Raw genomic sequence first — 25,184 nt, forward strand, 5'->3', positions numbered from 1 at the left:
ACCTACCCTATGGGGTGGGTATCTTTTGTGATGCAGATACCAGGGAGACAGGATGGCTGTAGGTTGCCATTTCAAATCCATGGCAACAGAGTGCATTCTCTGGGGTAACTGCTTTGTACAGCACCACTGCTTATTCTGCCCACAGAGCTGACTTAACCAGACCAGGGAAGGTCACATGAACATAAGGGGATTCCTCAGTGATGCAGAGACATTGTAGGGACTCTAATGGTATCCCTCCTTCACCCTACTAGCGGCACTGCAGGGACAAGAGGGTGTGGCCAGAGGAGATGGAGCCAAGTCAATCCTTAGCTGCATTTTTTACTCCAGGTGACCATTTGCAGCCAGCACACCTAGAAAAGGGAGATGATCCTGATGCAGTTCAGTGCAGGTTAAGGGAGTGAAAAAATTATCTTTAAGGCACCTTTGTTTTTACATCTTCCCGCCCGCACATTGTGGCTCTGCAGCCCAAGCCCAGTATGCTATGTTGAACAAATTATGCACAAAATAAAATAAAAAAAATGTGTGAGCGATTGAAATAGATATTAGATATTGCAGGCACTGCACAGATATTAAATAGATACTAAATAGATATTAGATATTGCAGGCACTGCATTTGAGTTTTAGTATACTTCAGAGGTCTAATTTAATATAATTTTAAAGAACATAGCAACGTTTATTCCAGCGTTTCTTCAAAGCCACCTCCCAGTGGGCCAAATTCTGCAGCCCTTTCTCAAGTTGAGTAGTGTTTACTTCAATGTGTGAATAGGGTTGCAGATTCTGTCTCTTACCGCAAATAACGTTTTTGAAAAGTAAAAGTAGGCCCCAGTCCTGCCAAATTTAATTTAACTTAACCCACAAGTAGTTTGACGGACTTTAAATGGGACAACTCATATGAGTAAAGTTATGCATATATTTAAATGTCTGTATGATTAGTGGCTGGCACAAGCAACAGGTATCATGACCCGCTCCCCATCCCTTTGACACACTAAATCCCTAACAGGTTAATGAACAATATTTGGGTTCTGAAGGGCTTTTTCTGCATTGCTACAAGTTAGAGAGTTAAAAAGATGACCAACACATGCAGAGCAGATTTTACATTCACATATTTCATAGGGAGACCTCTTTTTTAAAAAAAATAAAAAATAAGAAAATTGCCAGGAAGATGGAAAGAGGATAGGAACAGGTTAGGCTCCTGACGCTCAGTTTATCTGGACTAAGAGGAGTACCAGTAATGCAAATACACAAGTGCTGCACACCACACACAATACGCCTAACATCTTGAGATGCCAGGAAGAGAGACACCTATAAAATAATTTACAGTAAAGATTAAAAACACAAAACATTAAAATGGTTACTTGTTACACTCTGAGGTTAATAAAACTATTGTACATTACTTAAAGAAAAAATGTGTTATAGACATACACAACTCTCAGCCTCCTTCCCCAACCCCAGGACCAGAATGGAAAGGGGCTGATGCAAACATAAGAAAGAGTTTCTAGAACAAGCCAGTCAAATTCATTAAAGTCTTCATGAACTCAGCAGGACAAAACCCATTTCTGTTTTCAAAGCTTATTACAGCAACATGACTAAACATGCTCAACAGTACAATTTGATAGGATGCATCCATTTGCTAAAGCTAGAGGGAAGATGCATTTCTGTTATATATGGCACCAATGCAGTCATACCTTTTTTCAAAAGATGTTTAGAAAAGAAACGTGCTGCATGCATTCAAGTCATAGTATCATTGGCCTTATAAGTGTTTGACCTCTGTTTGCCATGCACCATGGGCAAATATCAGCTTATTTCAGCTCTAGTAACACTGAACTGCATTTGATTGGGAGAAACCCATACACAATAGAACCCTGGAGTTCTGAAACTCAACTAGTTAGTACTTACGCTTACATATATTACCTTTGGTTTGGTTTAATCCAGGTAACCTGATTAAAATGGAGCCTTCTCTAGGGGGGTCTGTTTCTAGTGATTATCATTACTCAATATACTTTCATACTTTATAAGCCAGGACATAGGATATACATCCTAGCTGGCATGCAGTTTTTTAAAAAGTCTTAAACGTGAATTATTTATGCTGCACCCTAAGGAATGAAAGTTAGATTAGGTTTTGAATGGAAAGAGTGAGTATTTTAGTAGAATTCTGTACTGTATCAACAATGTGATTATTGAGAGAATGGCACACTGCTCTATTCCCAGGTTCTTCTTCAAACCTCTACATTTCAGGATTTTAACGCTTGGCATGTTTACAACAAGGCCTAAAACAACCCAAAAACCCTCAAACACTAGACGGATGTGCACTGAAGTTAAACAAAAAACAAAACAAAAAAAACCCAGAATTTTTAGGACTATACTCGCTGCAAAACTTAAAAAAACCCAAAAACTAAACAACCGATCTACAGATTATTAATCATGTATATTTACTGATGCCACTGCATAGAAAAATCGGCATGCCTTTCCTTTGTGTGTGAACAAAGCATTCATGAGAAGTGCCCAACTAATGCAACCAAAGTCCTCTGTTTACATACAGAAGCCCAGGTGGTAGTAGCACAAGATTAGGACAACCTCAAGGGGTAAGAGGGAAGTTACTATTAAATATTTATATTGCAGTAGTGACTACCAGGTCAGGTCCACATTGTGCTAGACACTGGACAAACGTGGTATATGTCAAGAGGCCGTGCCCCCAAAAATTTATAATCTAGGAATTAGGATATAGGACGTGGAGGAGATAAACAAGTTGGCAGAAATGGAAGAGGAAGAAAGGATGGGTTAAGCAAAAACAATAAGATGGGATATTTTAGCAAGCAGTTGTTCAGTATCTATGCCCTCCTTCAATTAATCCATTAAATTGCTGACTTCTCGGCTGAGTCAGCCAATAAGGGGACAGAACCAAATTTGGTGGGTTTTTTGCTATGTCTGCACCTACACACCTGGAAATACTAGAGTACTAAACCAACTCATTTCTGCATTATTTTGGTGTTATTGAGATAATATTTATAGTAACTTATGTTACATTGATTTGCATTGGTCATCTGGACTATTCAAAGAACATTTGACTCTCTCTCTCTAAATAATCAAATATTAGTTAGCATGTGTGGAAGGAGCTGTTGTATTCAAACCGCTTGCTAGGAACTGTTACTGAGCATGTGACAGGTACGCGTGGTTGTCTTCGTCCCATCCAACATGAACAAACTATTTTTGGTCCCAAGACTTTTTACTGTACATTTTTAAAAGGAAGCACAATGAGCACAGACATGGAAACATTTACTGTAAGTTAAATGAGTGAGGCGGAACATGCAAGGGAGCAGCTTCCAGAAAACCAGGTCAGATCAGGCACCAGAAAATACTTCTGCAAGAGGTCACTCAACATTCTATATGGCCTTGCAACATCTAAAAGTGTAGCTGACTGAGAGTATTGTATGTGCTGAATATTACCAGCTGACTACTAGTTTTCAATTGCATATAAATAGTGGATGCAGAACCCACACACTGAAGGATTTGGAGTAAGAGCAACTTAATACTGGAAATAAAAACTCTGGCCCAAAACAAGCCCCTTAAATCCAGACACAGAAAAAAGAATCTTCCATGTGTGTCTCTCACTCTTTCTCCAAGGAAGGCTGGACCCTTGGGACACACTGTCTGCCTATCATTCCCCACAGGGAATCCACTGGAAGGTTAACACAATCTCTGGGTTGTAGAAGATTGTTCTTGGGACAGCTGTGAATGGAGCTCTACTGCCAGGGAACCAGAATGGGGAAACACATTTTGGAGGCAGCATAGAGGCAAATGGTACCCATGGCTGACAGGTGGAGAGGGCTAAGCAGGAATAATTAAAAACCAACCAACCAACCACACACACAACAGATGTTTAATATGGCCCACTTAATGTTCCTGTGAGAACCTTAACTTTCATTTTCTGACTTTTGAGCATTTAAGATGAGTCACCTTAGCTTTCTTCCCTCAAGGCGGAAAAAGAACCATGAAAAATCCAGAGCAACTAGACTTAAAGAGCTTACAAATTTCACCAGCTTTGCAGGCAGAGCTTGAAAACTGCCTGAATTGCAGTTAATAGGGCTGCAGAGTTTACAGATTCTGTTGGTTCCCTCCTGCAGTGTTTAAAATGTGCATGGCTTCCTTATAAGCGACTAGGCATCCACTATGATTATGACACTTCACCCTCTACTCAAATTTAGCCTCTAATTAGGGACAGCATGGCATTCATTCTGTGCACAGCAAAGCTACAGAGTGGTCTGGTCTTTTTATAAATAAAAAAATAGTAATAATAAAGGTGAGGAAGGGGAAAAAAAGCTTCTTCCATAAAAGTGAAGGGAGTTAGGAGTTTAGGTAGACAGAATGGAGCAAATGCTGCAGATCTTAAACAGGAGTTCTGCTCAATCACAAACCACAGAAATTACCTAAAATTGCACAGAATTACCTAAAATTGCAGAAGGACGAGGACAGTGGATTTAACATGTTTACTGATTCAAACATTGCTATGGGACCTTTCAGGGTAGGAAAGTAACTCATCTGCCATGAAAGTTGTGGGATTAGTTACCAGAAGCTGTCAGGGCCTCAACTTTAAGTCTCATTTGGAAGTCATATAAATGTACAAACTGACACATTTGGGCCATCTCATTAGGATGAAAACAAATGCTATCTTGAGATGTTAAAAATTCTCTCTTGAGAAAGAGAAACAGATCATTTGTTTCAAATAGCATAAAGTGTAAATTACATCTACAGAGAAAAGCACTTGTTACCCCTCATTTCACTTATACCCCACATCTGGGAAGTGTACCTTGCATTTGCAAATGGAATATCTTAATCCATGAGGCCTTTTCAACCTCTAACTTCTATAGCATTCAATTATTCTTACTGTAATTTAGTATCTTCATTTAAACAAACCAAAAAAAAAAAGAACTTTTATGAACTATGGTGAAACATTCAAGCTGTGACACAAATTACTAGAGTAAAAAGAATATGGGGGGAAAAAGCTGTAACAGCACGTGACTTACACATGGCAACCACATTAAAAGTTCATTGCCATATATTGCCCTTTGCATGCATGCAGTTCCACTGACACCAGAGTAGAGTTCCACACATGGATGCAGAACAGTACAGGGTCATTAATATCTTGGCTGCTTCTCAGGTTTTCAAAACCTGAAAGAACTTAGGCATCCTAATGACTTCTTTATGTCAAGATAAGCACTTTTTTATAAGATTAGAAAAACCCACCTAATTTTAGTAAATTCCTTCCTGCTTCCCCCAACCAAATCTGACAACTGTGAAAATTATTTCTGAACTGATCCCTCCCACCCCCAAAAGAAAATAGAAGAAAGATCTTGTTTGCTAGGACTACCCAATGCAAATCTATATGGCTGAGCCATAAAACAGGGGTTAAAAAAGGAAACATGGAAACAACAACAACCTACCCATGGAGAAATTTTACTGCTTTAATGTGCATAATGTATTTATATGAATTGCTGTATGGTATAAAACCTCAAGCTTCTGAGCACTTACATCACATACAAGATGAAAAGATCCTCAGTGTCCTCAGTAAAACAAGCTAAACAAATACAGATGACAAAAGCAAAGGCTACCTGCATTTTTAGGATTTAATGTTTTGTTTCCCTCATCTTTAAAACGAAAAAGGAATCAAATTCCTACAGAAACTCATTAAAATCTGGCTATCAAAGTTCATTCATCTTCCAGCTTCAAAAAATAAATGATGGCACCTATCCACATTGGCACTTCTGTCGGTGTAACTTATGTCACTCAGACAGGTGTTTTTTTTCCCCACACACCTGAGTGACATAAGTTATACCGACAAAAGTGCTAGTGTAGACACAGCCTCAGAAGTGACTTAGAAGTGTCTGAAAAATGTACCTCAAAGTTTAAAAAAAGAATATTAGTTTTCAGTTTATAATCTGAGAGAGATCAAGTTGATCTGATTGACAGGCATTGTGCCTCCAAAAAGATATAGAAATCTCACATCTTCCTCCAAACTGATGTGATGAAAAGACAAACAAAATCCAAGTAATCCACCAATGTTAGCTAAAAGCTCTTTTGCACTATGCTAAGACCCTATGCTAACATTTAAAGTAGTGAAATTCAAATTTAAAAATTTTATTAAGATGATGTATTAAAAAAAGTGAACGGTACAGAGTTTAAGCGTAGAAGTTTCTGGTTATCAGGGAATAACATACAGATTATCAAGGGGTTACGACATTCAATATTCTTCCCCGACAAAAACTGATGGTAATGCAAACATCAGAGTGGGGAGGAGGTTGTAATCAAAACTGTTAAGGCCTTAATCTAACAACCCTCAGAATGCCTATTTAGTACACAAGTCTAACTATGTCTTGGGGAGAGGGTTTCCAATAGCTTTTCTCCGCCCAGTTAATACCATCCTCATGGAACTCAGGGAGTCTACAGGTGAATCCTAGTTAAGCTATTCAGCTGCTCTGTCTCTAGGACTTTACAAAGGCTTTCAAATACTTGTTTGAATCACACTGAATAAACAGTCTCCACCCAGTCACCTACTTCTTTTGTCTAAAGTACCTATTCACAGGCAACTAGTGTACTGATTGGTAGGCAGGACAAACTGAAAGCTGAAGTACCATTAAAAAACAAGTTTCAGAGTAACAGCCGTGTTAGTCTGTATTCGCAAAAAGGAGTACTTGTGGCACCTTAGAGACTAATAAAGCTCAAATAAATTGGTTAGTCTCTAAGGTGCCACAAGTACTCCTTTTCTTTTATTAAAAAACAAGATTCACCGGAATGCTTCCAGATTGCTAGAGGAAACAGAGATCCAGATTCCGCTCTGTTACATCAGAGTAATTCCAGACAAACTCCATTGACACAATAGAGCTCTGCCAGTTTTACTCTAGTTTAACTGAGAGCAGAATCTGGCCCACACGTCTTATTGCCCTTTCCAGGCTAGTTTACTCTGAACCATTTCCACTACTACGGGACTGTGAAAATGAGAAAAATCTTTTCAAATTGCCTGCTAACTAGACTTTTTATTTCACAGGAAAGCAATATTAATATTAGCTTCAAAGCAGTTAATCATTCATGTAAGCACAAAAACAAAGAACAGGATGCTTCAGTTCTGCCTTAAGAGTTGTAGCCTCTCAAATCATGTACGTCCTACCTTAAAGTGCTGCTATATGAAACAAATTGATGGCCAGGGTGGGGTTGAAAGAATTTTTAAGGTGGGAAATGCTAATGACTGGTTTGCATCCAAGATGTACTATCATCAGATTTCTGCACTGGAAGAACAAACGAAGTCAAATCTCCTCCAACTCCTGTTTGGATGTATCCCATAGCACTGTACTTCCCAGCCCAGCCCATCTATATTAATTAGTAATTAAACACTACTAACTGAACCTGACCAGGCAGAGCTAAGCAAATTTCTGTTTTTCCCATGGAAAGTGATATCAAACTTTTCAGCACATCATCAAAAGCGAAAGGTGGGAGAGTGGGATTTCTACTCAGTCTGGATCCCATCCCACCTAAAGGAATATTTTTCATCCATAACATCTTTATATATGGTGATTGAAACATAATCATTGTAACTGCTGTTTTAACAAAGATACGAGAAATGGAAAGTAGACCTTTTACTGTCCTCAGAAGAGCCCCGTTTTAATTTTCAACACCAGCCTCTAACAAATCAGATCTCCCAGCCAACAATAAGAAATTGGCTAGTCCCATTGTTTCCTTGGCGAGAACACTCTTCCTCCTCCCAATTCTATATGTGATCTCCCAACACATTTCTCGGCAAAGTTGCAGGGTATATGAACACCATGGTCATAATTAAATTTATATGAAGAGAACACAGTGCAAACAAACTCGGCCCCTTTTCAAAGCTTCAGTTTGCTCTCCTGAAATGCATTCTAAAGCTGTGATGGGGGGCTGGAGGGAGGAAGGAAGAACATTGGTGATAATGCAAACTATGAACCATTTTGTTTGAATTTAGAAAGGAGGTGAAAGAGTAACAGAGGTAGGCATCCTCGTTACTTTCAGCAGAACTTAAAATAGTACTGCCAATCTCCTCTAAGAGAATGGAACGATTATCAGTTAGGAAAAAACCTTATTGTCACATTATCATGGAGACTGTGGATCCTGACATGTATTCATAATAATGGTCCAATCATATATTTCTCTTTTCAATAAAAATCTTGTTAATATTTAAAGAAAATTATGTCATATGATTTCACACGCTTTAAATCTGTAAACCAATACATATGACAATTTTAGTTATCAGGCATCAAAAAATTAGAGGATTTTCTGCACAGAAAAAGATCTAAAACTTTTCTAAACAAACCAGAATGTACTTGTTTTCTGCTTGTTGCTGTAGAATCTTTGGTGCTGATTTTTCCAAGTCTGTCTGCACAGGCTGCTATCCAACATACATCAGAGTTGCTCACAGAGTAATGAACAACAGATAACTCTTCGAGGACATTTGTAAAGGGCACAAAGTAAGGGCCCAATGCTGCAAACACTTAAGCACATGAGTAAGTTTACTCACATGAGTAGTCCCAACAGGCTATTTATGTGAGTAAATTTACTCATATGCCTAAATATTTTTCCAAGATTTCACTCCAAGATCTTTGTCTGACACTTAAAAACCACTGTAAGTAAACTAAAAATTTATTTACAAACTTAAAAAGAACAGAATCCCTTACAAGTACACTTGGGTTAATTTTAGCATCCTTCTGTTTAGCTGCTTAGCAACACTTATCCTATGACCTTCTAAGCACCACCTACTTTTACAAGGGATAATGAATATAACCAAAGGGATTTCTCTCTCTATTTTTGTAATCTATACAATGTAAGTACAAGATTAATTTTTATTTCAAGAAGAATTCCAACAGGTCAAACTATGTTTCTAATTAACAGAGTTTTCACGAAATAAAGGAGAGTAAATTCATGGTGCAGTTATGAACATACTATGCCATCAATCCAAACAAATGACAAAATCCATAAGATAAAAAACAAAAGCACTGCAGAAAATAAAACTGAGAAGTTTTTTTCATATGTTGTGTTCACCTTGGGTACTAAAAGGAGTTTATTAAAATTACTATTGATATACAACATAAACATTCAGCTTTTTCAATCCTAAAACTTCAGGAATCTCCTGACTCTCAAATCCAAAATAAAGATCATACGACCAAAAGGTCACTGAATGATGTAAACAGTTAAGAATGGATGTACCTCCGGTACCAGCTGAGTCAGACTGAGGTGCTCAACTATACTGAAATCTGCTAATAAATTAAACTTCAAACTTTGGAGAAAAGGACAGCTAAGCTTTAGAAACTACATTTTAAAGAATGTGTTATCTTCTGTTTTAATTCTAAAAAACACAAGTTCCTTATTGCAAGAATAAAGATGTTTTGGTAAGAAATAATATTGTGGAAGGATTGTTAAAGGATAGATAAATTAATGGCTAAAGCAAATTATTGACTGGTAAACTGAAGAGATGACAATTTAAAAAAATCGGTTTCCTATTAAAATAAGCTTGTAGAAAGTATAAAAAACTGTGTCTAAATAATGGGGGGTTTTAAAGCTACAAGATACCAGTCAAGTTCTAAATGTGAATACCTAATCAAAAAGAAAGAAAAGCATCAAGATCAGACCAACTGCATTGTAGCAAGTAAGGACATTAGGTGTGTTCCACACTGAATGTTGAAAAGAAGTGTTGTGGTAACCTGACTGATTGGATGATGGATCCATGCTGTTTCTGAGTTTCAACACACAAAGGGATCTATTCTCCCATGGATGTACCTAACTCCCGTTAATGCTAATAGGCATTATGCATGCACACCAATAGAATATATCCCTAACTCTTCAAAGGGAAAATTAAAACCTAAAACAAATATGGCTGGCCTGGCCATGAGTCACTGCATCCCTCTCACACACACCCAAAAACTCTGTGGAAAAAGGGAACTGTGGTAACATATTTTATGTGCTTCAAAATAGTAGGTCTCAACACAGAACTTCAACCTTATAATAGGTTTCCACTATAAACTTCAGAGATGGGAGGCCAATTTATGTCTTTGACAACTTCTACTGTAGTTGTTAAAAAGCAATTACTTATTTTAAAAAGCACAGTAATTGAATGTAGGGTCTGAATTAGAAGGGCCGGAGAAAAGGGAAAAAAAGGACTAAGATTATTTTCTCTCCCCCACACTATTCCAAGTCACATTTAGATACTAGTTGAATATGTAGTTTAACAGAAGCACATAACCACATTTGATCTTATCTAAATCATAAGACATGCAAAGTAGGATGGTGAAAGTTAAGATCTACTTTGGGTTTTTTCAGAAATCACTTCAATAGGCTCCTTCACAGGATTAAAGCATCTCTTTGCTCCTTTCAGCTATCACCCATCCTAGGAGCCACAAACAAAACAGAACAAAAACAAATTCTCCCCATCTTTTCCACTGACTTTCCTAAATAATTCAATCCAGCCTACGGAGGAAGAGATAATCTGGCTATTAAACCAACCAAACAGATCTGCACCTTGTTTAAAGAGAGGGGGGGGAAAAAAAACGAAGACGACTATCTTTCCACCCCACCCATCTCCCAAAAAGAAACTATGTGTGAGTGAGGAGTGAGGACTGGTGGTGGTGCTGCTGGTGGCTCTGAAGCCGTGTAGAATTTCGTAATGGAATGTGAACTGCTCATCCGGATCTAGGCTCCCATTCTGTCTTCTACCCAGTAAGGAGCAGGGGAGGACAAATCTGCTGAGCAAGGAGAAATACTCTCCTCCTCTTTTATAACCCATCAAGGATGCATTGCAGAGCGCAGAAAGATAATGTAACTCAGAGGTAAAAAAAAAAAAAAGTGGGGGGGGAGGGGGAGAGAGAAGGAGCCAGAGGAAACTTATCAACGACATGACAAAGTTCAGTCCACCACCCTCCCCTTCCTTCTCTAAAAAGTTTAAGCATCTCCAACTAGTCTCCGTCTCCGGCTACCCTACTCTGCCCGACAACAAGATGCGTCTGTCTTGGGAGCACGATGTTGCACAACTAGAAAACTGAAGTTGAGTACACAACACAAGCCACGCTTCCCAGTGCTGCTTCTCCCTCCCAGCCACCCATATTACAGAGTGTAACAAGTCCAACTCTGGACATGGTGCCAAGCCCAGCCTGTGCAAGCTCATTATTTGTTACACTTAAGGGAGAAAGAAGTGCGGGGGGAAAAGGAGAACCAGGTTCTTGTAGTAGTGACTACCAAGCCCAAAGGAGGAGGATCTGCATCCTCACTGCAACTCCCACTTAGCCACAGAGAGAGAAAATATGCTGATCAACAGAAGAGAGAAGAGGAAAAAACCTCTCCCCTGCTTCTTAGCAACGATTAAGGTCGCAGTTTCCTAAGAAACGAGTCTTGACTAGTCCACATCAACATGGGGGGGTGGGGGGGGGAGAAGAGGAGAAAAACTTTGCTTTACAAAAAGAAGAAGTCCTTATTCCAAGAGCTCTTAAAACTTAAAGTTATTAACACACTCACAAAATTGCAACACGAGTAAAGGATGAAAGTTGGGAGCGCGAAGAAGGAAGCAGAGAACTATGCAAGATCTGGTCCAGCAAGTGAAGGATTAGCTAATATACCCCGTTTTAAAAGAACGAACAAAAAGTAAATATGATCTGAACTATTTCCCCTATTTCGGATGCTGCCCGGGCTCCTTCCTGTACTCGTGACGATGTGTGTGTTTCTTTCCTCCTACAATCCACATCACACACACACACAGATGTGCCTCTGCCACAGCACAATGGCAGAGAAAGAAAAGAGAAATACAAACATATTTAAATAAGTGTGAAAACGCCAAATACTTCTTTTACAAGAAGCGACTCAGAGCGCTTGTAACTTTACAACAACAAATAAAGGCCAGGAAGGGGAAAGGACACACATGATCATGCAAGGTCCTCACCTCCCTCCCAAGGGCGGAGGGGGGTTGAGAAGAGAGAAAGAAGAGGTATCAAAGTGCAAATTAAAGACACACATGGATGCTTCGATTCATCAACGAAACAAGGCGAAAAGTTAGCAAAGAGATGTACAGAATAAAACGTTTTGTACCTTCAAAGAGGAGCCTTCATCTCAAGTTTTTTTAATCCACCCCCCCCCCCAAAAGGGGGGATAAACATGAAAAAAAAAAAGGCTAAGGGAAAGGGAGTCTATAGCTTAGGAGGAAGGGATGAGTTGGGTTAAAAGAAGTTTCTTCCTCGCAGCCATATCCAAATTGTGGTGGTTGCTGGTTAAAAATAAACTTTGCAGCAGGAGGGGGAGATGATCTGGCCAGATTCCTGAGCTCAGACGGTTTAATATGGATGAGCATCAGGTCCTGCTACAGGCAAAACGCTGCTGCTGGTGCAGCTGGTTGGTAGAGTCTGCAACAGGGGAAGGGGGGGGGGGGGGAGAAGGAGCAAAGGAGACAAGAGGACAGGAGGGAGGAGCGGGGGGTGGGGGTGGAAGGGAAGAGGGAGGCTACACAAACTCATCATCATCTCCACCACTGCCAGCCAAAACTTTTTTTCTTTAAAAAAAGGAAACGCGCACACACGGAAAAAAAAAAACCCCAACTTCTCAGTCTTTAAAAAGTTGATCAAAAAAGAACTTTCCTCTTGAACTCCTCTCTCCACCGCCCCCCAAAAAAGTTTTTCCCCCCCTTAAAAAAAAAAAAAAAAGACCCTCATACTTAGACACTGCTGCTGCTTCTCTGTAACAGAGTTCAGAGCATAGGTAGAAAGGTCCGGTCGCACTTACCCTTGCTTTTGCTGGGGCTGGGCTGTTTGCGTCGAGACATGATGCACGGATGATGGGTTGGCGAAGAGAAAGGGGGGGGGGGGAGGGAGAGAAGAGACGCAAAGTTGTTCCGGAAAAAGGAATCAAAATGGCGTTTCTGTGGATGTGCAAAGTTCATCAACTCCACAGGAACTTCCCTTCCTCCTCTTCTCCCTGAAGGGGGGAAGATGGGCACAGTGAGGGACCCCTCCACCTCTGCAGCCGTGCTGTGCGGGCGCCCCCCTCCCTCGCGCACACTCCCCCTCTCCCCCGCGCGCGCGCGCACGCACACACACACACACACACACACTCGCAGCGGTGCCTCGCTCCCTCTCACCCTGATAAGTAGACACATCACGTGTTGCTCCTGCTAGTCTCCTGGGGACGTGTTACTCAGGCCGCCGCTGCTACTATAGCAGCCTGTTGCAAGTAGCAGCATCTCTAGCTCTCCCCTCGGAGCGGGGAGGGGCTCCGCCAAGGAGAGAAGTGAGCGAAACTTTTTTTTCTCTCCTCCTCCTCCTCCTCCGCCCCAGTTGCGTGGAGCCCAGCTTCCTGCCTAGAAACTTTTGCGAGCTGGCAATTCCTAAATAAATAGCCGCGGTCCCCTCTAATCGGCGGCGATTCACATCCACAGAGAACAGGCCACTTCTCCAGCCAGTGAGAGGTGCGCGGTGGGGGTGGGGTGCGGAGCTACCAGACCAGAAAGGATCTAGCTAGTAATGTACCATCTGGCTGCTGCTCCCCTCCATTACAGAGATCCAGCGGTAAGGAGGAAACGCTGCTGTTGCGCAGAGCAGTTGAGTGCTGGTGGCTGATAAAGCGTCAGGGATGCGGACGGTGCAGTATCTTCGCTGAAGGGCTCGCTCGCTCGCTCTCTGTGCGTGTCTCTAGCTGCTTAATCCATTGTCAGCCAGGTGCCACGCATTCAGCCCGGCCGCCTAATCACTGGGAAAGGAAGAAGCCCATGCTGCCTGTTGCACTTAAGCCTGCTGCTGATGGTGCAGCATTCCAAGCATTAGTACACTACACTTCCAACCGTAGGCACGATGTGCCCAAGGCTGCAGCTGACCTGCATCCTTACAGACAGACGTACTGTTTGAGGCTTTTTAAAGTTTTCACATGTGGATTCTGTAGGCATCAATATTTAAAAAAAGGAACTAGGTGAGAGGTGAATCAACTTCTTTTCTTGTAAACAACAAACTAGTGTTGGGTTTTTTCTTTTGTAGCAGTTCGAAAACACGGGTTTTTTTTAGTTAGTTTTGCATGCAGTACTTTATCCTGTTGATTTTAGGAACTAAGCTGGCCTATCATTTCACCATCAAAAATTACTGTACATCCTATTACCAATGGGTTGGGGTTTTTTTTTCAAATTCAAAATTTGTTATACTGTATTTCCTTTACCTGACCAAGGTGAAATAAAAGTTCCAGAACTCATCATCACATACACGTATAGAGACCAAAATTTTATTTAGGGCGAAGTTTGATTATAAACTTTGAATACCTGGCTTCTTGCTAGAATCAGTCATAGTCTCTAACAAAATTAAATTAAATTCATGAGCCGCAATGGGAAAAGCAGCATCAGAACAGAGGACCCATACACCATATTTGACCCAAAGGTAAGGTTCAGAAAATTGCAAACATAAATTGTCATGCAAAAACAGCCCATCAAATATTCAGAAGTGCTCCAACTTGAATGGTGTGGCCATTTTCATGGTTTTCAAAATGAAAGTGTAACTGAGAGATTTTAGCAGATTAAAGGGTGATGTAGAAGGGTATTTCTAAACAAGTTTTAGGAATTTCCCTGAAAAGCCAGGAAGAGCTGGCAGTTATGGGACTGATCATAGGAATAAATAAATAAAAACATGTGGTGACCCTCTGCACTGGAATCTCAACTGAACAAAAAAGATAGGCTATGAAAAAAAATTAAGAATATTTCTGGAGTGTGCCACAAGGAGTAGATGAGGAACCACTTCATTCTTTCAGGAAGTGGTTTTTTATTACATTTCTTAAACTAAAACTAGTAAAGCTATGTCTTTGAAGTATCTTTTTTAATTAAGAAAGCAAATATCACTTTTGCTAGAAATTATAGGATACGAGCAGTATTTGAAAAGGAGTATCAAAGGTTTTAAAAAATAAAGAGTTAGACTGAAGACAAACTGCTTGCATCAGTTTATTAAAACTTGGTGTCATATCCTCACAAAGAAAACATTTCAGTAGGAAAGGTAAGCTAAGTTTCATGTGTGTGTGTATTATGAAGTCAGTGATTAAATCTTGTGACAAGCAGCCCTTCGCTTGTATGATATCAGTAATATATAAAGCTCTCTATTGTGTCATTCTTCCTTGAAAAGCTTTTTAAAATTGTGTGTCACAAAATGTGTGTAAAGGAGTCTATTATATGTACTTCAACAAAACTAAGTATATTTTACATAGGGAATAATGAATCCTTCCCCCAAACTCTAAATAAAACCAATGAAATTCCATGAAAGAGTTCTGGTAGCCTCATAAATGTGCAAATGTGAAACCCAGTCATGTCATCAGAACCCCAAGATGACAATGAAGTCTTAATATATTAAAGTTGGGACAGTGTTTTCTGTACACAACTGATATTTTAATCAGTTAAATGGTGTACAATGTCATGAAAATATAACAGTTAATATGTATATATATGGTAAGCATTATTGTTATTTCAAACTTTGTTAAAATTCAGACTCTTGTAATAATATATTAATTTGCGCTAAAAAAACAAACATTGGAATGTATGAGAATTTTAAAGGAAGGTTCATATTTTATCAAAATCAACATGGGAAATCATGGAAAAACAGTGTAAAAGTGCCCTGATCTTCTTTACTCTGCACCATTATCCCCACCATCAAATGCACTATCTAGCTATGGTAGAAGAAATGTGTCTGTGATAAGTACATAGTATTCTTCCAAACTCAGCCCATAAAACAAGATCTACCTAGTTGTGATGCCAAAATGAGATGACATGCACAGTGGATTGTTCAAAATACACTCTTGCATGATCTGCTTGGTTGGGTTCCACTTTAGGGGAGATCAGATGTCCTACTCATCTCTGCTTGGTTCTTTCTTGATTATTGGAAACAATAACAGGTACCATCTACCTCCTTTTATATGTGCTTTGATTAGCAGTGAAATAGTTAACTGTAGACATTTAAATTGTCATAATTGGGTATCTGAGTTATCACTCCATTGAGATGAATGGGAGTTACCAGGATTGAGATTCCATTGGGGATGTCTTCACTGCACAGTTAACTTGAGTGTTAGTCACTGTACATTTATTGATGGTCTTTGGCCCAAAGGGTTCGTCTACACACAGTTTCTGTACAGCCGGGTTGCACTAATTTAATTGCCTCTGTTTATAAGCCCAGTATAATTCAATTGGTTCAATTCCCTAGTTTGGATGGAGTTATACTGGTATAAAGGTGTCTTAGCGTCTATAATTTGTTTCTGTGTACTTACCAAAATATGCTATACCAATATAAGCAACTTTATACAAATATAATTGCAGCCACACTAGGGGGTGCACTGATTTAAACCAATTTAGTTAAATCAATTAAAAAACTGCATGTAGACAAGGCCAAAGTATTTGTAATATAAGAGTTTGTAATCTAAGGCCTTGTTTACACACAAATGTACACAGGTTTAGTTAAACTGGTTTAGTTAAATTGATGCAAACCCTGGTGTGGAAACTCTTAGGGCATGGCTACACTTGCAGATGTAGAGCGCTTTGAGTTAAACCCACCTTTGGAGAGCGCAGTAGGGAAAGCGCTGCAGTCTGTCCACGCTGACGGGAACAAGCACACTGGTGTGGCCACATTTGCGGCTCTTGCAGCGGCATTGGGAGTGGTGCACTATGGGCAGCTATCCCACAGAGAGCCTCTTCCCATTCTGGCGCTGTGGCTTGTGGGAAGGGGGTGGGGAGCGGGGGGCATTCTGGGTCCTCTCCCAATGCCCCGTGATGCATCGGTTCGCATTCCAGCAATCCCTGTGTTTCCGTCCACATTTGGCGCCATCTTTCAACGTTTTTTGTACTGCACACTGTCTTCCCTTTCGGTCTGCGGGAATGGACCCCGAACTGCTGAGGAGTATGCTGACGAGTCTTGCCAGCACATCACGTTTGGAAGTCGAGTTATTCCTTATGATCCAAAGTGACAGTGACGGCTCTGACGCTGATATCGACTCAAGTAACGCATATAACATGAGTTTGCTTGTGGCATTCACGGATATGCTCACCACTGTGGAACGCCGCTTTTGGGCTTGGGAAACAAGCACTGAGTGGTGGGATCACATCGTCATGCAAGTCTGGGATGAGGAGCAGTGGCTGCAGAATTTTCGGATGAGAAAAGCCAGTTTCATGGGACTGTGTGAGGAGCTCGTCCCCACCCTGCAGTGCAAGGACACGAGATTGAGAGCTGCCCTGATGGTGGAGAAGCGGGTGGCTATTGCAATCTGGAAGCTGGCAAATCCAGACAGCTACCAATCAGTTGCTAACCAGTTTGGAGTGGGGAAGTCGACCGTTGGAATTGTGTTGATGCAAATTTGCAGGGACATTAATCGCATCCTGCTCAGAAGAACTGTGCCTCCGGGTAACATGCATGACATTGTGGATGGCTTTGCACAAATGGGTTTCCCTAATTGCGGCAGAGCGATAGATGGCACACATATTCCAATTCTAGCACCAGCCCACCTAACCTCCGAGTACGTTAATCGGAAGGGGTATTTCTCTATGGTTCTCCAGGCGCTTGTGGATCACCGTGGGCATTTCATTGACATTAATGCAGGCTGGCCTGGAAAGGTGCTTGACGGACGCATCTTTTGGAATACTGGCCTGTTCAGGAAGCTGCAAGCTGGGACTTTTTTCCCAGACCAGAAGATCACCGTAGCGGAAGTCAAATTGCCCATTGTAATCCTTGGAGACCCCACTTACCTTTTAATGCCATGGCTCATGAAACCCTACACAGGGAGCCTTGACAGCAGCAAGGAGCAGTTCAACAACAGGCTGAGCCGGTGCAGAATGAGCGTGGAGTGTGCTTTCGGCCGTTTAAAGGGCCGCTGGCGCTCTCTGTATGGGAAGCTGGACCTGGCCGATGACAGTATCCCCGCGGTTATATCCGCGTGCTGTATCCTCCATAACATTTGTGAAGGGAAGGGTGAACGAATCACTCAGGCATGGAACTCGGAGGTTCAACACCTGGAGGCTGAATTTGAACAGCCAGAGAGCAGGGCTATTAGAGGGGCCCAGCGCGGGGCTGCAAGGATTAGGGATGACTTGAGGGAGCAATTTAAGGCTGAAAGCCACCAGTAATGTCTGGTGCCCTGCTCGGGAGTGAAGTGCAGTGGTTCCAATGTTAGTAGGAATCTGTGTTTGCTACGCTGACTTGCAGTGCCTGTTTCTTTCCTGGGCTAAGGTATCTTTTACTTTATGCAATAATAAAGAATATTTTCAAAGCCAAAAAATCCATTTATTGAAAAGAAAATTCATTTATTGAAAAGAAACACAACTGCTTGGGAAACAGAAATGGCAAGGGGGTGGGGTGGGGAACAGTATAATCACAGATTTGTGTATGTCCTGGTATCATACTCAGCCTCCCTGTCTGGAGTGCTTTGCAATGAGTGCTGCACTTCAGGATGGCTATACTGCATGGTGATGGGGGTTGAGTGCCGTGGGTAAGGGTGGTAGTTTTCAGGGCTGGGTGGTGAAGCTACAGGTATTGGAGGCAGCTGGTGGCAGTAAGAACCCGGATGTTGGGGAAAGTGGGTTGGAGGTGACATGGGGGCACAAGGGAAAGAGTTTTGGGACAAGAGCTGCAGGGGGGGTTGGGCACAGTAGTGGTCCGCCTGCATGGCTACGAGCGCCTGGATAGAGTCCGCTTGGCGCTCCATTATGCTTATCAGCTGATCCGTGCTTTGCTGCCAGAGCACCGCGCTTTTGTGCCAGCGTTCCTCATTGTGCTGGCAGATTCTCCTTTCACTGTCCTGCCACTCCTGCACTTTTCGATTTTCATTACTTGAATGCTGCATAACTTCATGCAACATGTCTTACTTGCTTCTACATGGCCTCTTTCTGATTCTTTGGAGTCTTTCGTCCAGGAATAACACACACGGCTGAGATCTCAAGGTTGCATCTCTAAAGGCAAAATGCAACACTTAACAGAGGCATCATTGTTCACACCAGTCAAGGGCAAGCACAGTCTACACAATAGCATAATTTGCCCATCCCAAAGCAAGCGCACATAACCCACAGCAGCCCCAAAATGGTGAGTAAGGACAGGGTCAAGCATGACTGATTGTTTCACGGCTGTACTGTCCTCTGGGTTTCTGTGCCTTGGGGAGAGCCAACAGTGGCAGGGGGCCCCTGTACTGAACACTGTTCCCACATTTTCCACAGGAGTTCGTCCTGGAAGATATCTCGCTGCTGAGAGTCACCTGGGAAGCAAGGGAGGGTCTTCTGCTGCAATGCGGATTCTGCCCTGGCTCATATGCAGCTTGCCTGTGTGAAGCAATGGTCCCCCACCCCACACGGCACAGGGGCATGGATAAATTAGCCTGACTGGGACAAGGAATACAGTGGCTCTCCCGAGAAACCTGCGCAAGCCCATTGCCCAAGTTCTAGATGAGACCTTTGAAGAGATCACTGAGGCTGATTACCATGATGTGAGAGAGCACATCAACGCCCTATTCCACATCTAGGTATGCGTGCAGCCCTAACCCTCCTCGCCCCAAGAGCCCGCACTGAATAACTTCCTTCCCAAAATAAAAGCTGCTTACCGGGAACCTCCTCTGGTGTTTGTGCTTCCCTAAGCACCGGCCGCCATGACTGGCTACCTTCCTCCTGGCTTGAGAACAGCTCCTGGCTGCATGCATCTAGGGATTCTGGGGTGTCTTCCTCTGCCTGAGCACCCTCGCTCCTGCTTTCCTCCTCCTCCTCCTCCTGCCTTTTTGAACTGGGCTCTGAAGTGTCCATGGTGGTACACGGAGTGGAGGTGGGGTCGCCCCCAAGTATCTCGTCCAGCTCTTTGTAGAAACGGCAGGTCACAGGGGCAGCACCAGAGCGGCTGTTTGCCTCGCAGGCTTTGCGGTAGGCATTCCGCAGCTCCTTCACTTTAACCCTGCAATGCAGTGCGTCCCAGTCATGGCCCCTTTCCATCATGTCCCTTGATATCTGCCCGAAGGTATCATAATTCCTATGGCTGGAGCGCAGCTGGGACTGGACAGCTTCCTCCCCCCAAACACTGATGAGGTCCAGGACCTCGCCATTGCTCCATACTGGGGATCGCCTGGCGCGTGGGGGCATGGTCACCTGGAAAGATTCGCTGAGAGCGCTCCACGCCTGGCTGAGCAAACAGGAAGGGGATTTTCAAAATTCCCAGAGAATTTAAAGGGCGGGTCTGATGGTTGGTCACCTGAGGACAGGGCAGTAGAGTTCAAAGTGATGACCAGAGTGGCTAGAACAGGCATTGTGGGACACTTCTGGAGGCCGATCAGAGCGCATTAATTGACTAGGGCGTCCACACTGGCACCACGGCACTCCAGTGGGGGCGCAGCAAATGTTATTCCACTCGCCGAGGTGGAGTACCAGCAGCGCTCTAGCTGCGGAGACAGAGTGCTCTACGTGCCTTGCCAGTGCCTTGCCAGTGTGGATGGGTAGTGAGCTAGGGCTCTTTTATTGTGCGGTAACTCACAAGTGTAGCCAAGCCCTTACTTGGTGCTGAGAGTATAACCTCTAAATGGCTCACCTGAGACCAATATCTCTATGATAGTCTCATGTGGTGACTTGTACCATTTCTCTATAAAAACTCTGTACTATCCTTATTCAATTTTATAGACATCGTGGACTCTATAATCAACCCTGAAAGATGGAATGTTTCTTGAGGGGATAGACAAAACAGAATAATATATTTACAGCCGAACAACTGTATCCAATCCAGAAGACCCTGAAATCTAGAACACAATGTTAGATTAGATATGGGTTTGGACCATGCAGCTATTATTATGCTCTCATAGGAAATGAGAGGATTTTAATGCCTATATAGCCTATGCAAATTCAGTGGATCAAAAAATTCCTAGAATTTTTTTGACAAAAAAAAAAGGGGGAGGCATTTTGTTAAAAATTTCATAAACAAACAAAACCCAACATCTGTTTTCTGATCAGTTCTGTATGCAGTTATTAGAATACCTGCATAGGCCAAAGCATACTAACCAGTTTGCATAAACCTTATCTAATAACTCGAAAAATCTAATCACCAAATCAGAAATAGTCAACAGTGCCTGTATTTATCGAGGCAAGAGATTGAACCTGATTTTGAGTGATCAAAAAGTGAGAGAAATTAGAATAATTTACTTTTCAAGCTCTCTCATTTTACCTCATGCTTTCAAAACAAAAAAAACACAAAATGCAGGCTCCTCTGATATTGGACCATGCATGTGGACTTCCAGGTAAATGGCTGAGTTTTGATGAAGCACGACATCAACACTGAGCACAGACTGGAAGGTCTTCAGAGGCAGGCACAGTGTCTTTACCCACTATATAAAATGCACCATGCACATCCGTGGTTCTACAAACAAACATTAGATACAATGAACTATTCCACAAATATATAAACAAGTGTTTTATAAATCTATTACAGGCTTTCATACATTATTAATTTGATTACCAGCATCAGGGACACAGCTACTCTTGGTGATATGAGAGCCAGTTGTTCCCATCCCAGTGGAAGGGCAACTTGCCCCACCCTCAGTTTAAATATCAGAGACGCTGATTCAAGTTATTCAGAGAGAGCAGAAAAACAGGATATGTAACTGTATAAAGGCCACAGTTAAATGATGCGGTGATGTCTTGAAGCAAAGAGATTGCAATGAGCATTTGCACTGAGAGAAGAAGATAAGGGTTATCTAGTAACTCAGAAATTTTATTGTGATTAGATATTATCAGTATTCTCTACTTGCCCACAGAACTTGGAAATTACTTCGCCACATAAATGTTAGTATTTTCAACCTTAACATACCACTTTGAGTCATATCACTTCTTAATAAATCATTCCTCACACCAGCTTGAACTATTTTACTACATTAAATGAAAAGTGTTGAGCCAAGTTTGGTCCAAAATGTTGGCCCTGACTTTACAATACTTTCAAGCTGCATTCTAATGTAGCGGATGGGGCAGCTACAGAGAGGCAGTGATCCTTGGCCATCTGGCCTCAGGTTCACTGGAAGTTAGAGCAGCTGGGGGCCTACTTTAGCTTCTGCTACTGCAGTTGATGCCAGAGAGGACTTGGAGCACTTTGGGTTCCACCATGCTCCCTCCTGCCACCCTGCCAACATGCACGGGTCAGATGGCATAGTTACACAGCACAAAGTGAACTTGAAGGATCAGAGAATCCAGCCACTGAGATTTTCAGAAATAAGCTTTTATAAAATATAAGACCAAGAGAAATGCTTCCTTGAATTTCCTTTACATTTCAACCAAGTCTTTTTTAAAAAACCAAAACAAATAAACATGCACTCTGTTTTTTGCATAGCTGCAGTATTCTAGTCTAAGTTACATTGACTAGAAATAAAAGTAGAACTGACTAACGTGTGTTCATTGTCCAAGATGGGAACAATGCAAAAAGTAATCAGACAGCATACATGGTGAAAAGTTCAATAAATATTTTGTTAAAAATATTTTTTTTAAATTAAGCCTTTTTAATTTCAGCAACAGAGAACCAGAGTCATACAAACTATACCATTTAAATAACAGCACTTAGGTCTTATCTAGCACTTTTCAAGTCTCAAAGCACTTTACAAAGGAAGTATCATTATCTGCATTTTACAGATGGGGAATCTGAGGCACTTAGATACAAAGTGACTTGCCCAAGGTCACTCAGCAAACCAGTGGCAGAGCTGGGTATAGTTACTTCCAAGCCAGTCCTAGCTTTATCCACTAGGCCACACTGCCTCCATTTAGTTGACAAAGTATTAGCAGCAAATCATATGAAAGTTATCATCAACATATGGTATTTTAGTTATAACACAAACAAAACATTTAAAAAAATCTAATATTAAAAACCATATCCTTGGCCTCACTACATCTCCTTTGACCAATTCCAGCACTACAAAGCAGACTTAAAACACCTACCTGGACAGCTGAGGATTCCTCCATAGGGAATCCTCTAGCAGTACTCAAGACATGTTGCTGGCTCTACGCCACTTCCCCCCTCACAGCCCAGAACCTGGAGGGTATACTGGGAGTGAGGACCAAGTCCTGTTGTTCTCCAACAATCCTTAGCTGCCAGAACAGCCCCGTGGGGCCTGTTGGAGGTAGGTGCAAATTAAAGCACCTCTGAGGCTGCTCTAATTTGTGAGGGGCTGAAATAGCCCAACTTTGGGAGAGTGTAAAAGCAGCATAAAGTCCTCTTTCCCCCCATCTATATTTTAGGTTCTGCCTTGAGCAGAACTTGGCCAGGTGTCTAGCCCTGACTGTACAATAGCTAATCATGTGAAGAACTAGGAAAAAAAAGAGAAAAGAAAAGAGCTGTCTATACAGTGCATATCTGGACAGAGGTAACAATGACTAATGAGGTAATGGTCCTGAGTCTTCTCTGGAGTATCTCAATCTCTGAGACCCACATGTCCAATAAACTATTGGACACTGTGTCCCAGATACACTAATAAAGAATGGCCAAAGCGATAGCCGGGCAAGTTATATATCCATAAATCTAACTATTACTGTTCTCTTTAGAAGAATAACTTTATACAACCAACAACAGTGGCTTAGAATAGGATTATTACAATTTTAATAACTTTTTAAAAAAGTGAACCTGGCAATGTCCCTTTAGACATAATGAATTTCCTAACAGTTTTCAAACGTATAACCTACCCAATGTCCAGTATCGATTTTTAAAATGTAATATGAAAAATTATATGACAGATATTTGGCATTTACATTCTCTAGCAATCTCCCTGATCACCAACATAAGATTCAGAAAAAGGCGGTACAGCATGGGGTGAATCCATAACTTCCGCTTCTTTTCATACTTCTGAATTGTCACCATGTACCTTGTCATCACCAGGCAGTGTCATCATGTTTAAATAAACCAAGTTAGGGCTTACCTGCAACTAGTTGATTTGATAGTGAACATGACTTGTTCTTGTCTGTATTGACCAGGCAATACTGGTCAACATCATGATATCTAACTGATTAGTAAAAATAATATTTATATTTCCTAGGGAAGACAAACTATAAGAGAGCTGTGTGTTTAGCCAGACCCTATTTTCTTAAGTGGGATGTTGATTATGAAGCCTGGCAATGACAATTTACATGCTGACATTAACTGTTTCACTGCTAGCCATTTAAGGCATGATCCCAGCACCACTGAAGTGAATGGGAACAGGAACCGGACTTTAACCAGAAACATCCAGCTAATGAGTTGCCCAGTGCACTTGGATATAATAGATGGTTAGAGAGATGAAAAATACTTGTATCATTTTATTCATCCTCTGAGGCTGCTGCAAGATTGTTCCTTGCAGTATCGGGATGTAGACAACTTTGTTTTATTTGGGGTTGGGGGAGTGGGGCTAGAGCTAGTAATAAAATAATAACTGTTGAATAGGGTTTCAATGAGCAGTTTGGTTCCATAACTAAATTTATCCATTTTTAATAAAGGGAGCTAGAAGAACTTCTGTTCCAAAGTCAGTGTTTCCTTTATTTATTAATGCAATCTCTAGCTTCTCCAGTGCTTTGTTCGGTTTAGTTTTAAATGGTGTCAGTTATGGAGCTTCAACCACTTCCCTTGGAGACCGGTTCACAGTCTGACAGATCTCACTGTTAGGAAGTTTATCCTGATTTTTGCGGCCTATATTTTTCTTTTCTTTACGTCATGACACAGCTATCTATAGCTCAAGGCTCTAAGGGTATGTCTGCACTGCAGTTAAAAACCCACAGCTGGCCCGTGCCCGCTGACTTGGGTTCATGGGGCTTGACCCAAGGGGCTGTTTAATTGCAGTGTAGATGTTTGGGCTCGGGCTGGAGCCCAGGCTCTAGGACCCTATGAGGTGGGAGGGTTCCAGAGATCAGGCTGCAGCCCAAACCCAAACATCTACACCTCAATTAAACAGCCTCTTAGCCCCAGTCAGCTGGCACAGGCCAGCCCTGGGTGTTTAACTGCAGCATAGATATACCCTAAGTGAGCAGCTAGAGATGTGGGGAAGGACAGCCACAGCAGCCAGCAGAAGAGATGGAGGAAGCAGGCTGAGAGGGAGCCACGAAGGAAGAAAGAACAGAAAATAGGGGCCACCAACCATAAGAGAAGTGGAGAAATGGGAAGTGAGGCAGCAGTCATGACAGCAGATAGGAAGCCTCAAGGCAAGAGAACAAGAAAGCAAAGCAGCAG

At 41.8% G+C, this 25,184-nt stretch overlaps 2 protein-coding genes across 7 annotated transcripts in view; both read right to left on the reverse strand.

Moving 5' to 3' along the window:
• The window catches only part of RREB1 (ras responsive element binding protein 1), a 144,238-nt gene extending 130,420 nt beyond the window's left edge, over positions 1–13,818 (reverse strand). For 2 of the 6 annotated variants that reach the window (XM_084618191.1, XM_084618196.1), the window contains exons 1-2: positions 13,130–13,818; positions 12,775–12,966 (exon numbers count right to left, since the gene is read on the reverse strand). In XM_084618191.1, the coding sequence (XP_084474317.1) occupies positions 12,775–12,931 (157 nt within the window). In that variant the 5' untranslated portion in view covers positions 12,932–12,966; positions 13,130–13,818. Of the gene's footprint in view, positions 1–12,087; positions 12,108–12,774; positions 12,967–13,129 lie in introns of those variants that run through there. The other 4 variants (XM_084618190.1, XM_084618193.1, XM_084618192.1 and 1 more) reach the window with 3 other exon arrangements.
• Positions 13,819–18,326: 4,508 nt separating this feature from the next.
• LOC311516746 (uncharacterized protein) overlaps positions 18,327–25,184 on the reverse strand; it is a gene marked incomplete at its 5' end in the record, with an annotated part of 31,237 nt that continues 24,379 nt past the window's right edge. Inside the window, 2 exons of the mRNA XM_084621088.1 lie at positions 18,327–18,940; positions 19,582–19,922. Of these exons, the coding sequence (XP_084477214.1) occupies positions 18,927–18,940; positions 19,582–19,922 (355 nt within the window). The 3' untranslated portion in view covers positions 18,327–18,926. The remainder of the gene's footprint in view (positions 18,941–19,581; positions 19,923–25,184) is intronic.

This window comes from Lepidochelys olivacea (assembly GCF_965140295.1).
Source record: "Lepidochelys olivacea isolate rLepOli2 genome assembly, chromosome: 2".
Taxonomy (NCBI): Eukaryota; Metazoa; Chordata; order Testudines; family Cheloniidae; genus Lepidochelys; species Lepidochelys olivacea.